Raw genomic sequence first — 15,078 nt, 5'->3', positions numbered from 1 at the left:
ACCGTTTATTCCAATATGTGAGTTCTAATGATACATAAGAGTTGTGTCATATGTTATAATAGGTTCTTACATCTGTTGCATAATCAAACACTTCAGGGGAAGTGGGGGAGGGGGGAAGGGAAAGAACACCCTTGCTACAGCCTGGCTGGAGGTGCTACAATCAGGGGCGATGTAGAATAGCAACAATAGAAAAATGAAACCCCTATAATGAGAGCACTCTAAACAGATATATACACTGATAACACCAGAGGAATCTAATGATGCAATGAATTGTTTAAAATAATCTTTATTAGGAGATACCTCAAAATTAAAATAATGCAGGTAAGTGAACCTATGCCTCATATGAGGCTTGCCTAATCTAAAGTGGGAATTTAAAATGGAGTGGGTATAGACTGGGGTATAAAGTCCCAATATAACGTGACATGGAGACATTGTTTCAGACATTACTAGTCTGTCACTCTGTCCAGTCACACATTTTTTGCAAGCTACCTAATTTGTGCAAGAATCTAGAGCTTTTATCCGGATATATTTTTTATATGGGTTAACTTAGAGACATTTTGTCAGACATATTCAGCTTGTCATTTTGTCCATGTTACCCAGCTTTGAAACTGATAAAAACTGAGCTAATTGGTTACATGGAATATATTGTTATGTACCTGTGAGGTTTATTGTATCATACCTCACAATTTTAATTGGTTTGATTGTTACACCACAGTTACTATTGTGACAAGGAGACACTGCGTCAGACACTACAAGTCTGTCACTCTGTCCAGTCATATATTCTCTGTTAATTACCAAGTTTATGCAGCAGTCAAAAGCTTTTATCTGGATATATTTACTATATTGGCTAACTAAGAGACATTTTGTCAGACATATTGAGTCTGTCATTCTGTCCAGCTATATAGCTCTGAGACTGAAATATATGCTTACATGAGGTTTAAATTGCACAGGAGCTACAATGTTTCATCATCTGTGATACTATATGAGGGTAACTACAACGAATGTTTACACTATGAGTGATATTAACGCTCCAACATATATGTTCATTTAACAAGGATCTAGGCGTTTATTGAAATGTTCACACTACACTGCACTACCTGCTAGGTGGGAGGCCAGAGCTGATATAAGTGTTATATATTGATATTCATTTACATATTTGGCCACAGGCATTGCACCTCCACAGTGCAGCAATCACTGAGACTCTCTATGACAGTAGATTCTTTTATTTCTCTGTATAGGTTACTCATTAACTATTCAGAGTTTGGTGTTTAGCTACACTTATTTAGATGTGATTTTGCATCTAAATGTGATGGCTTTATAGTCCTACTTATACGTTATATTGGGATTTTATACCCCAGTCTATACTCACTCCATTTTAAATTCGCACTTTAGATTAGGCAAGCCTCAGACGAGGCATAGGTTCACTTACCTGCATTATTTTAATTTTGAGGTATCTCCTAATAAAGATTATTTTAAACAATTCATCAATTCATTACATCATTAGATTATCTGGTGTTATCAGTGTATATATCTGTTTAGAGTGCTCTCATTATAGGGGTTTCATTTTTTTTGTTGGTAAAAGTGAAAGTGAGTGGTGCACAGAGACACAAAATGTGATATATTACCTTATAATATGCGCACCATGTAACTACTCCCAAATTAATTCTACTGATAATCCCCAAGTCGCAATCTGGGGCAGACAGGACAGAATAGATCAAAGTACTTTGATACATAAATTTCTGTCCTGGAACAGGATTGTATATTTTCTGTACATTTTTTCTGGTCTCCCACTGCCAGCTCTCCCCAGGGAAAGTTGCATGTTTTCCCTGTTCCAAGCAGCCAGTGCTCCTATGTGAATTGCAACATAGTTGTTACTATATTGCCTTTTCCACATGCCATGTCAGTTGCCCTAGCAATCTCCCAATGCTCATAGTTGAGATTGGTTTAGCCTTCTCCCCTGCCCTTCTCTGCATTTTGTTATGCCCCTTGGCTTGTTCCTGTGAGGAAAAGGAAAGTGTGCTCTCTTTTCAACAGCAGCCAAAGTGAGTAGACACATCTTCCACTGCTCCCTTAGAAAAGGGATTCCTTTTTACCTTCCCCTCAGAGAAGTACTTCCCCTGATACCAATGCCAATTAGGATACCTCTCCTCACAGGAGACTTTTCCTACCACAAACTACATGCAAGTACTTTTATATTTCTGTTAACCCCACTCAATAAAGTTGAAGAAAATAGAAGGGACTGTGTGTGCTTTAAAAAGGGGATGAGTTAAGCTACATGGATCTTTTCACATGCTACAAGTGAGCCTGGATCCAGAATAGTTTCTGAATAAAAATAGCCCACTTTTTCTCCAAAATCATTTTGATACATAGGGGTCCATGTATTTATTCATGTTTATATGTGTCATAAATTGGTGCAAAAGTGGTGCACTTACAAAATCTGTGTCGGTGTCTTCTTTGTGTAGCACTGCTTCCCCCCCCCCTCCCCGGTGAGTTCTTGCTAAAGCTACAGGTGTGATGGTGCTTGTTACCTGTGAGGGTTCAGGAGAGATGAGCGTCCGTGATGGTATGGGGAAACAGGACAGGCTTTTGGTGATCCTCAGGCTGAATTCTCATTCTGGTGCAACACCTCCAGTCATAGCATGCCCTAGAGTTAATGGAGACAGTCCCCACCATGACAGTCTTCAAGCATACCCCTACCCAATAGACAGGATCCTTTATTTTAACATCCACTGCAGTTATTACAGCGAATGCATAGTCTTTTAGAATAGGGCCCAGACCTCTGGATGGTACTGGCCTTCTCGCAGTCTGAAGGCCTTGTCCTCTATTCAGATCTTTAGCTGCAGTCAGCCCCAGGAGGGGCTGAAAGCACAACTTTAATTAAAAGCCTCCACTTAAACCCTTAGGTAAGGAATAATTTCTCAAATATCTAGATATGTATAGTTTTCTTCCAAAAAAAACAGGTCGCAGGACGGCACCAATAAAAAAGAAAAATCTAACAAATAGCGCAAAGATGTATGAACATGTCCAGTGCTGGATTAAGGGGCAGGCTCGTCGAGCACATGCCCGGGGTGCCAACTGAAAAGGAGTTCCTTCTGCAGGACAAAGCCGTTTTTGAGTGTATGCACACAGGACAATCAGCTTGGCCACCAGCAGCCAGGACACGTTTTTAAATTTACCACGCATCACGGGAAATTGCAAAATGTGCGCTGGTGCCCAAGCTGAGTGTGCACGCTCACAAATGGCGATGGCTAGTGCCACCGCACTAGGTGCCCTCTAACTGGGGAGATCCGAACAGTGAGGACACTTAAAGAAGGTGGTGAGGTGACCTGCCGTTGTGAGTAGTAGGGGCACCAAATTTTGTGTTTGCCTGGGCCTCAGTAATGTCTCGGTCCTGCCCTGAACAAGTTAGCTATTGGATCTTTCTGTATCTTGTAGAGTGACTACTCACATTTTAAAAGATAGAAGCAAGCATGTCACAGGTTCAAAGTTCCTCCTTAATATCAATACAGGTGGATGGGGAGAATCTCAGAAGAGATACGAGAGACACAATAGTGTAGATTGCATAACAACATTTATATTTAACTCGATAAAAACCTTACGATTTTGTACTTACAATAAGTACAGTCTTTATAGCATTGATAAAAACAAGACAGAATAGGAGCTGAATCGCCTGAATCTGAGATTTGCTTCAGCCTCACCACCTCCGTGAGTGTCAGCGTCGGAGCCTGTCACTTCCGGTAGCGACCGTCGAGAACAGAGAACGCGACTCTCATGCTCTCCTTTCACTCCACACTCTACGTGCTTCGCAGGCGATCAGCTTCCTTAGGCCGAGCTCGGACGCACGCTTTTGTGCGAGTGCCGCACGCACTCCTGCAGCCCCAGGGATGCGTGCGCTAGTTGCAGGAGATGGGTCGTGGCGATCAGGAGCGTGGCGAACGCATCATAGACGTGTCACGGAGCTGGTTCGCCCTCATTGGCTGAACGAGCTCACGTGAGGCTGACGTCTCGTGACTGCAGCCCGCAATTTCAATTTTTGTTGTGGCTGCAAAATGTTGCTGTGCACACTTGAGGAACTACCATAGGCAATTAGGTAAGAGTACTTGAAGTAAGTGCGTGCACGTAGCGATGCCCCAACCTTGAGCTCGGCCTTAGAGTCGTGAGAATTTCATACTAACTTTGCTCTCCTGTTCTTTTGTTAGAAAAATTCTGAGGAACAAGATCAAACTCTGATTGGCTGAGTACCATGTGACGCCGGCCATCTTGGATTTAGTGACGTCATCTTAAAGGCAAATGAAGCACAGCCATTCTGATTGGCTGGCATCATTCCCTTTAAGTGACGTCATGCAAAAAAAAATAATTAAAGTCAGAACATGGTTTGAACAGCCAATCAGGTGGCTGTTAACCATTTTGAGGCTAAATGTGACATCACAAGCCCTATTTAAGGCTGTGACGCCTCATTTGAGCCCAAGAAGACGACGAGACAACAGCAGTTGGGATTTACCATGGGTTTTTTTGGATTGACAGATGAAGATAGAAGATAAAGAAGATCAAGAAATAGTGACAGATGAAGATAGAAGAAGGTGATTAAAGAAAGAAAAAAGAAGATTTGGGTACCTTGATCCGGATCTTCATGGCGGATGGCATCGGATGCTGTTGGAGGCCTTCAAGGTACGTGAGTTTCCTGTTACCCCTGGAGTCGGAGAGCCACCGCTTCTAATGGTAAGTAATATATTGAATGTTTGTAAATGTCTCTTTTTACAGGTTTCTTCATTGCATGTGTTTTTTGATTTTTTTGGGGGCGGCACATTGACTGATAATATATTAATCTGTACCACTTTAGGGTACAGATTAATACATTATTATGACAATATTTGGGGGGCATTTGTGGCTTGGTATTGCTGTTTGTTTTTTTAATTTCAATTTCTTCTGTGGATGTGATTGTTTTTTTTTTTCCTGCTTAATGGTAATAAAATGTTTGCGATTGGTGTTCGTTTGTAGTTAATTTTGTATTATGTTAGCTAATGTGTTATGGTTATTTCAGATATTGTTTGAATTTATTTCTTTGTCTTTTAATGTTTACATTCATTAATGTTGTAGTAATTCATTGGTTTGATTGGTTAGTGTTACTATTCATTTTGAGTTCGTTTAGGAATTAATTGGTTTCATTGGTTAATGGTTTAATTAATTCATTGTTGATGTTGTTACTGCTTGTATTCATTGGATTAGCTGGCTGCTGTTTTTATTTAGATATGCTAATGCAGTGTTTAATAATGGGCAAATAATCTATTATCCATATCTGGATAATAGATATTTTGCACATTATTGTACTGTATGTGTTAGGGGGGTGTATTTAGTTAGAAATAATGTTTAGGAATCTCCATTGAAGTCAATGAGCCCATTGACTTACAATGGGGAAACCGCCGCTCCTCCTCTCGGACGCCACCTGCTGGTCTTCAAGGGAAATGGGTCCAAAACAGCTAGATCCGCCATTGAAAACAATGGAGCTTCAATGGCGGCCTATGGGACCCTGCAAAATGGTGCCTGAAAAGGCAGGAAAATTAAACAAAGGGCTATAATCACTATACAACTATAACCCTTGCCCTCCCGGATGGATCCCAGTGTGTGTGTGGTGCAGACACTGACATAATAATAAAACATGGGAACAGGGGAACATACATTTTCATGATATAACAAGGTGCAAACCACATTCCTAGACCGCAGTCCAGTTAACCCCTTGTCTCCCTGGTGAGGTCAGGGGGGGGCCATATGGGGTGCAACCCCTTTAATACCGGGCCAAACCCTCTCTCCCTCTACACATACCAACCCTCACCACAGGGCGGTCCGAGTTTGTGGGGCCGAGCATACTGTCACGGTTGTGCTCGCCACAAACCAGGGTCGTACCGCGTGGCTGAGTTGGGGTTGTATAAGCACCGACCTTAGACCGCGCAGGCTGATCCGGATTGCACAGTTCGTAGTCGTACATAGCAGGGTCGGGACTGGAGAGAGGAGCATAGTCAGTGCACGAGCCAGGATCAGGATAGGAGACATCAGGGTAAACGTAATCCAAGCAGGGAGTCGGCAACAGGAGATCAAGCAGGTCTTCCTGCTTCAGCAAAATTGCTGCAGGTCGGGAACGGGGTTTGCGCGAGTGGCGTCCACGGCCCATGGCGCCGGTCTCAGGAAAGAGAAGGCTGACCAGAGTGGGCACACCGCCAGGCAGCACTGGTAAACCAATGCTTCAGCGCAGGAGTCCAGAACGAGCCTGTGCGGGGAGAGAGAGCTACAGAACTCAGGACTCAGCGACAGGCCTCTGCTATGGGAAGGGCAGCAGGCCTCAGAAAACAGGGAGCTGAAGTTACGCTGGAGATCCACCGCTTCAGCACAGGAACCAGGACACGGCCTCTGCAATGGAGAGAGAGCAGCAGGCCCCAGGAACCAGACAGGCCTCTGCTATGGGAAGGGTAGCAGGCCTCAGAAAACAGGAAGCTGAAGTTACGCTGGAGATCCAACGCTTCAGCACAGGAACCAGGAACAAGGAATAGGTCAAGTCCCTATCTTAGGTTATATAGTTACCTCCTGATTTGTATTGGTTAATTACTTAATTGGTCTGGTATACCTCTCATAATGTACAATTAGAGTCTGTATATTTGAAGACACATTGGATCTATTATTGTAAGGGCACCGCGTTCCTTACCTTCGGGGGTGTCTCACGCTCCCCGCACTCCTAATGTGCCGGTGCCTCCCATCACGGCCGCCTCCCGATCAGCAGTGACTCACGCCCCAGCCGCAGGTTGCGTGCGCCGCCGAGGTCGGCCGCCGCGCACGTCTGTACTCCCTGGCAGCTGCCCAATCACTGGGATCCCCGGCACCTGCCCTGCACCCAGCCTCAGCCTATCAGCGGTCCACTTACCTGTGACCTCACCTCGCTCATCCCTTTTGGCTCCTCACGGCTATTTAGCCCAATCAGCCCTAGGCTGATTGCTGAGCATAGTTAGTTCCTAGTTGTGCTTGCACAAGCCTCTTCGTTGCACTCATCTTGTCTACTTGTAACTAGAACCCTGCTTGTATCTGGATTCCTGACCTCTGGCACCTTTGGACTCGGCTCTCTCAATGGATTTCTACTCTCTCCTGCCCACGACCCTGGCTTTGGACTCTGACAACTCTCGACTTCTCCTATGCTGATACGGCAAGTACCTCCTACGATCCTACCCTTTCCTGCCCGGTCCCGGCCTGCCACGACCACGAGCTGCGCAACCCGGACCCGGCTTTGCGGCCTAGGTCGGTGTCTCCATATCCCCACCTCAGCCTCGCGGTTCGGTCCTGGTTTGTGGTGAGCACCCATGACATTATGCTCAGCCCAACAAACCTGGACCCCGCTGAGGTGGGTCGACGCTTACAAGAGCATGAGGGCCTATTCAAGCAAGTAGATGCTTGCCTCTTGCAAAATCAGGACCGTATGAAACAGCTCCAACGCTCCCTAGGCACTATCTCCGACCAACTTAACACTCTCGTACCACCTGCCGCACCTGCGCCCCCTCCTCCACCGCCACTGGTTCCGACAGTAACCTCTGAACCCTGCTTACCCACTCCCAATCGCTACGCAGGTGATCCTTCCGCCTGTCGTGGCTTCCTGGGGCAATGCGGCATACAGTTCGAATTACTACCCTCTCATTTTCCCTCTCCTCACTCCAAGGTGGTGTATATCATCTCCCTGCTTACTCACGACACCTTGGTTTGGGCCACACCTATTTGGGAACAACGTCCGGAACTAACCTCCGACCTGGATCGATTCTGTGGCGAGTTCCGTAAGGTGTTTGACACGCCACGAAGGAGGGTAACTGCTGCTTCTTCTATCCCCAATATTCTACAGTGAGACCGTTCAGTGGCCCACTACGCGCTAGAATTTCACACCCTCGCAGCAGAGACGTCTTGGAATGATGAAGCGCTGGCTGCGGTCTTCTGGCAGGGGTTAACCGAATCCTTTAAGGATGAATTGACTGCCCTGGAGCGCCCCACTAGATTGGAAGAGCTCTTTGCTCTATCTATTTGTATAGATCAACGGCTGGAGGAGCGGAGAACCGGTAGGGGAAAGCACCCAAAAGGTATGCAACCGATTTCTGTTCCCCACACAGCCTGCAGGGATGCCGTCTCATTACCCACTGAAGAACCCATGCAGCTGGGAGGTACTCGTCTGTCCATGGCAGAGAAGCAACACCGACGTCTCGCATGTCTGTGCCTCTATTGTGGAACAAGCGGACACCTGGTGCTCGCCTGTCCTTCTAGGTCGGGAAACGCCAAACCCCAGTGAGTTTTGGGAGAACTACACTGGGTATGGTCACCTCTCCGTCTTCTCCCAAAATGCTGTAGAAGGTACTCATCCCTATCACACTAGCAGGAGACTTCTGGGATACCGTCACACAGGCCTTCCTGGATTCCGGCTCCGGTGGAAATTTCATCGATCAGGATTTTGCACGAAGGAATCATATTCCGCTGATAACCAAGGATCGTCCCATGGGCCTCGAGGCCATTGACCGTAGGCCATTGCAGCCCGCTTTTATATCTCTACAGACCCTTCCTCTCCGTCTCAAGATGATCAATGGCCATTCTGAATGGATACAGTTAGATGCCATCAACACGCCGGCAGTAAATGTGATTCTGGGCCTCCCCTGGCTCCAGCTCCACAACCCCCAGATCGATTGGCTCCAGTCACAGCCCATCACTTGGGGAGATCAGTGTCAGGAGACTTGTCTAGATGCTCCCGAAGCACTAGGAGGGGTCTCGATTCTGGAACCTAGTAAGTCCCAACTTCCGGAGATCTATAGGGACTTCAGGGACGTCTTTGACAAGACCCAAGCCAAAAAGTTGCCACACCATCGCGCCTACAATTGCCCCATAGACCTTCTTCCAGGTGCTATTCCCCCCAGAGGCTGTTGTTACCCCCTGTCTCCCCCCGAGACCAAGGCTATGAGAGACTATATACAAGAAAATTTACTGAAGGGATTCATTAGAAAGTCCTCATCTCCAGCAGGGGCAGGATTTTTTTTTGTGAAAAAGGATGGTACGTTGCGCCCATGCATCGATTACCACGGACTCAATTAGGTGACCATTAAGAACCGGTATCCACTACCCCTGATTGCAGAACTTTTTGACAGGTTACAAGGAGCAACTATCTTCTCCAAGCTTGACCTTCAGGGCGCCTACAACCTAGTTCGGATCCGTGAGGGGGATGAATGGAAGACCGCTATCAACACACGGGACAGGCACTATGAGTATCTGGTGATGCCCTTCGGCCTTTGCAACGCCCCGCAGTCTTCCAAGACTTCGTGAATGACGTTTTCAGAGATTTGCTAGATCAACACGTAGGGGTCTATCTGGATGATATTCTCATTTTCTCCAAGAACGCTCTGGAACACACAAGTTACGTCAAACAGGTACTTCAGAGGTTATGGAGTAACCATCTGTTTGCTAAGCTTTAGAAATGCCAGTTCCACCAGTCATCTACTTCATTCTTGGGATACATCATCTCGGACACAGACCTTGCCATGGACCCAGCTAAAGGGGATGCACCAGCTAAAGGGGATGCAATCGTAAACTGGCCCCGTCCTGCCTCCCTGAGAGCGGTACAGATGTTCTTGGGCTTCGCCAACTATTATCGCAGGTTTATAAAGAATTTCTCTGCCGTAGTCGCACCCATCACAGCCCTTACCCAGAAGAAAGCTAACCCAGCACAATGGGCTCCCGAAGCTATCATGGCATTCGAAGTCCTCAAGAAAGCTTCCGTCTCAGCTCCTATCTTAGTGCATCCTGATCCCGGACTGCCCTTCACTCTTGAGGTGGATGTGTCAGATGAAGGAGCTGGAGCTATCTTGTCCCAGAGGAGGAACCCACAGGCCAGTCTGCATCCGTGTGCATTCTTCCCTAGAAAATTCTCTGCGGCAGAACGTAATTATGATGTAGGTAACCGCGAGCTCCTCGCAATAAAGATGGCCTTGGAGGAATGGCGTCATTTCCTGGAAGGAGCAGGGAACCCCATCACCATTCTTACGGATCATAAGAACCTGTTATAAATTGCAACTACCCGTCGCTTAAATTCCTGGCAAGCACGCTGGTCTCTCTTTTTTACCCGGTTCAACTTCCTCATATCTCCCAGGCTCCAAAAAGGTTAAAGCGGATGCACTTTCACGGCAGTTTGCAGTAGAGGATATAACCGAGGACCTCCAAGACACAATCCTTCCCCCCAATTGTGTTCTTTCGGCCAACACCTCCAACGCTCTCTCTGAGATTGTCAAGGTTCAAGACCAGATCCTGCAAGGTCTTAGGGTGCCAGATGGACGCCTATTCACCACTCCGACCCTTCACCACAAGGTTATGCAGTGGGGACATGCCTCCAAAACTGAGGGTCATCCAGGGACCAAAAGGACGACAAAGCTCTTACAGCGAACCTTCTGGTGGCCTGGCATGCGCAAGAACATTCAGGACTTTGTAGCAGCATGTTCCACCTGTGCACAAAATAAAACACCACGCTGTAAGGCCTCGGTCCCGGTGCGCTCGTTGGCGCGGGCGGCCATGTCGCGAGTTCCCCACCAGCAGGGGAATCCTCGCGAGCCGGTCCCGGTCCCCCCTGGCGGCACAGCTGACTACATGCTGTGGCGCGTCAGCCGCTAGGAGACACAAGAGAATGGTGTTTCCTAGCGTTGACGCGTCACGTGGTGTGGCTGTGAGCCAATGGGGAGGGGAGGCTTCGGGAGGAAGAGAGGCTTCGGGGAGCGGGGAGGAGTGTGGAGTGAAAGCAGGTGAGTGCCTGTCTGTGTGTGTGTCTGAGTGCGTGCATGCCTGTCTGTTTGTGTATGTGTGTGCCCGAGTGCGTGAGTGCCTGCCTCTGTCTGTGTGTGTGTGTGTATGAGTGCGTGAGTGCCTGCCTGTGTGTGCGCGCGTGTGTGTGTATGAGTGCGTGAGTGCCTGCCTGCCTGTGTGTGTGTGTGTGTGTGAGTGCCTGCGTGTGTGTGTTTAAAGTTACCCTCAGCAGCTCCAGCTCCAGCCCGAGTCCGTGGAGGGAGGGGGGGGGAGAGTAGCGGGTCCCTCCGCGCAAGCCATGCCCCCCCTCCCTGTCAAGCCTCCCACTCCCGCCCACCTCCCGCTCCGGCTCCCGCTCCCTACAGACCGCATATCGCGGTCTGTGTATCTCAGCGCACCGCCTGTATGCAGTGCAGGTGTGCTGACTCTGGGAGCGGGGCCTTAGCCTAAGACCCTGGGACTTCTGCAACCTCTTCCCATTCCTGATCGACCATGGGAACATATCGTGATGGACTTCATCGTCGACCTTCCTAAATCCAAAGGGATGGACACGATACTGGTAGTGGTTGATCGTTTCACTAAACAGGCTCACTTTATTCCCCTCAAGGGTTCCCCTCAGTGCTCCTAAATTAGCCGATGTATTCATTAGGGAGGTCTTCAGGCATCATGGGTCTCCCCAAACCATAGTTTCTGACCGGGGCTCTCAGTTTGTGTCCAAATTCTGGAGGGCTTTCTATAAGAGACTCAACGTGGCACTTCATTTCTCTTCTGGGTACCACCCACAGACTAATGGTCAAACGGAGCAGACAAACCAGTCACTAGAGCAGTTTCTCCACTGTTTTGTATCTGATTCACAGGACAACTGGCTTGATCTTCTCCTATGGCAGAGTTTGCGCACAATAATCTCAGGAGCGAGTCCACTCTGCAGTCTCCATTCTTCTGTAACTATGGCTTTCACCCTTCTGTCCTTCCCAAGTCAGGTCCAAGTACAGTAGTTCTAGCTGCTGAGGAAAGGATTTCGGCTCTCCAGGCATCGTGGGCGAAGATCCAGGATAATCTTAAACGGCCACCATTATGAAAAAAAGACAGGCCGATCGCCATCGTCCGGAACCACCCAATTACATTTCGGGTCAAAGGGTAAGAACATTCGCCTAAAGGTCCCTTCTCCGAAATTAGCTCCCAGATATATCGGACCATTTCCTATATTGGAAAAAATGAACCCTGTTACTTATCGACTGAAATTGCCCGCAACCATGAGGATCCCGTCCACATTTCATTGCTCGCTACTTAAACCATTTTTTCCTAACCCACATACTCAAGACATCACACCTCATCCTAGACTGGTAAACGGACAAGAGGAGTTCGAGGTTCAGTCCATCCTGGATTTGCGTTTCTCGAGAGGAGGTGCATTGGAGGGGTTTTGGCCCTGAGGAGAGGTCTTGGATTCCGCTGGATCAGGTGCATGCTCTCAGGTTGACCCGAGCATTTCTTCAGAAATTTCCTCTGAAACCATCTATGGATCATCCGGAGGTCGACCCTGAAGGGGGGTACTGTAAGGCCGCTGCGTTCCTTACCTTCGGGGGTGTCCCACACCCCTCGCGCTCTTCGTGTGCCGGCGCCTCCCATCACGGCCGCCTCCCGATCGGCGGTGACTCACACCCCAGCCGCAGGTTGCGTGCGCCGCCGAGGTCGACCGCCGCGCACATCTGTACTCCCTGGCGGCCGCCCCGGCACTGGTCTCCCATCGCGGGCGTGCGATATGGCCGCACCTTCCAATCACTGGGGTCCACGGCACCTGCCCTGCACCCAGCCTCCATCTATGAGCGGTCCACTTACCTGTGACCTCACCTCCACTCATCCCTATTGGCTCCTCACTGCTATTTAGCCCAATCAGCCCTAGGCTGATTGCTGAGCATAGTTAGTTCCTAGTTGTGCTTGCTACAAGTCACTTCGTTGCACTCGTCTTGTCTCCTTGTACCTAGAACCCTGCTTGTATCTGGATTCCTGACCTCTGGCACCTTTGGAGTAGCTCTCTCAACGGACTTCTACTCTCTCCTGCCTACGACCCTTGCTTCGGACTCTGACTACTCTCGGCTTCTCCTATCCTGATACGGCAAGCACCTCCTACGATTCTACCCTCTCCTGCCTGGTCCCGGCCTGACACGACCACGAGCTGCGCAACCCGGACCCGGCTTCACGGCCTAGGTTGGTGTCTCCATATCCCCACCTCAGCCTCATGGTCCGGTCCTGGGTTGTGGTGAGCACCCATGACAATTATCAAAATTAGAGACTGAAGACATAGAATGAATAAAATTTGGCACTCATTTTGATGAGCATTTGTACTCTTATTTAGAACAATATTAGTTAATTACATCACATATTATTCATCTATTGTATTATTACTATAACAGATATTAAAGGAATATTGGAGGAATATAATTGATATAGTCTAACATTCACTTTAATTAACTTATTTCCTCTTCTTTATGGAACAATATTTGTAAATTACATTGTGTATTATTACTATATAGCTAACCTTTTAATATTTCACTAACAAATGACTACTCATAATTGGAATTGATCCAATAGATCCTGTAGTGAACCATTTTTACAATATAAGAACATTGGACAATTATTCTTTCATTGGAATTATTGAGGTTGCATTAGGATTCTCCACATATGTAAGATTTAAATCAAATCATTACAAAACTTCTAGAGACACCACGTGTCCACCACCATGTTTCATTAAAAAAGGGGTTAATTGATTCTGGGAAGAGGAGTTAATATATTTAATTCCCATAGTAAGTCACTAAAGTATATAAGTATTCTATTTTGAGTGATATCTAAATATCTAATAGATCACGTAATGTCTCGAAGTTGTGTAATGATTTGATTTAATTATACAATGATATAAATGATGATGCATTGTCATGGCAAAGCATCGCTATGGGACGGCGCATCAACATGACGCCACAACGTAACACGATAATGCAACATTGATGAGGAGGGCTGCTCTGTTACATAGGCCCTGCTCTGTCCCCCGACAATCAGTTTAATTGCTGTTGGCAAGAGCTCTGGGCCTCTGTTACCGAGATACCAATTCTTGCACCTTTCCCCCCCCCTCCCCCGATGCGCTACTGCATTTTAGGCTCTAGATAAGCCTGAATAAGGTCCAAAATGTCTATGATAATGGTAAGTGGTATGTAATACTTTTTTAAATATTAATTCATAATTAAAGCTATGCACATTTTCCCTATATTTGCTACATTTATGAATGGAGTAGAACGTACATGTTTATTGATTAGTATTAACATGTGATGAACCGAATAATGACCCAGTTTTCACTATTTCCCTTCAGTGGTGAAAGTGGCTCTGGGAAGACAGAAGCCTGCAAGCACATAGTCAAACACTTGACCTTCAGGTGTGGTTCCAGGAAAAATGCACTTGATTCAAAGATTAAGCATGTAAGTGTTATTGTTGAAGTTTATTTTAAACCACAAAACTAAGTTGATAGGCAAGTATTTCTGCATTTTATATTTAGTTTTAAAATATAAGGACATAAGGTATGTGTACATTCTTATCCTGCAGCAGGTTTTGTGCTGAGTTTTATGAGTGGTGTACGTAGGAGAGGAAGCCATGATTTCAATATTACAGGAGGTGTGGCCACAATTTCACAAGACTACTAGACTGTGTACTGTATTTATTTATAAAAAATATTTTACCAGGAAATAATACATTGAGAGTTCCCTCCAGTTGTAAAGTATGTAATTTATCCATCTCCCACCATTAAAATTTATTTTTCCATTTATATACAAAAAAAATAATAATATATATATATATATATATATATATATATATATATATATATATATATATATAAGGTGATACAGAAATATATTGCGCTCATAAGTGATAAGTGCGTGATGAGTGATATTGTGACTTAGATAAAAATAGCATAACCTGATTGGAAGGAGGTTTTATGCCGCTGTTCAGATAGGATGGCTCAGCACACCAGGCTAATATGGAAACAGAAGAAAAAACAGCGCAAAAAAAACATAGTGTAGTATATTAAAAATCAATTTATGGGATAAAGGTGAGTGTTGCACGTACATCAATATAAAGATTACACAGCATAACATGTTGGGGACATGTTACCACTTGGCGGGAACAGCAGGACACGGGCAGATGTGACTGGAACGTCCTTCCTCTGGTCGCTGGTATCCAGGATCGGTAAGTACAACTCCGCTTGAGAAGCCTTCCCGTGTACTGAAGATACAGCAGCCG

At 46.5% G+C, this 15,078-nt stretch overlaps 1 protein-coding gene across 6 annotated transcripts in view; it reads left to right on the top strand.

The window, feature by feature from the left end:
• MYO16 (myosin XVI) overlaps positions 1 to 15,078 on the top strand; it is a 539,667-nt gene that overhangs the window by 233,394 nt on the left and 291,195 nt on the right. For all 6 annotated transcript variants that reach the window (XM_075590716.1, XM_075590715.1, XM_075590717.1 and 3 more), the window contains one exon: positions 14,153 to 14,258. In XM_075590716.1, coding sequence (XP_075446831.1) covers positions 14,153 to 14,258 — 106 coding nt within the window. The remainder of the gene's footprint in view (positions 1 to 14,152; positions 14,259 to 15,078) is intronic.

The sequence above is a fragment of the Ascaphus truei genome, chromosome 3, assembly GCF_040206685.1.
Source record: "Ascaphus truei isolate aAscTru1 chromosome 3, aAscTru1.hap1, whole genome shotgun sequence".
Lineage (NCBI taxonomy): Eukaryota > Metazoa > Chordata > Amphibia > Anura > Ascaphidae > Ascaphus > Ascaphus truei.
Note: the sequence above shows the minus strand (reverse complement) of the source record. Positions and strands in the feature narration are given on the sequence as shown.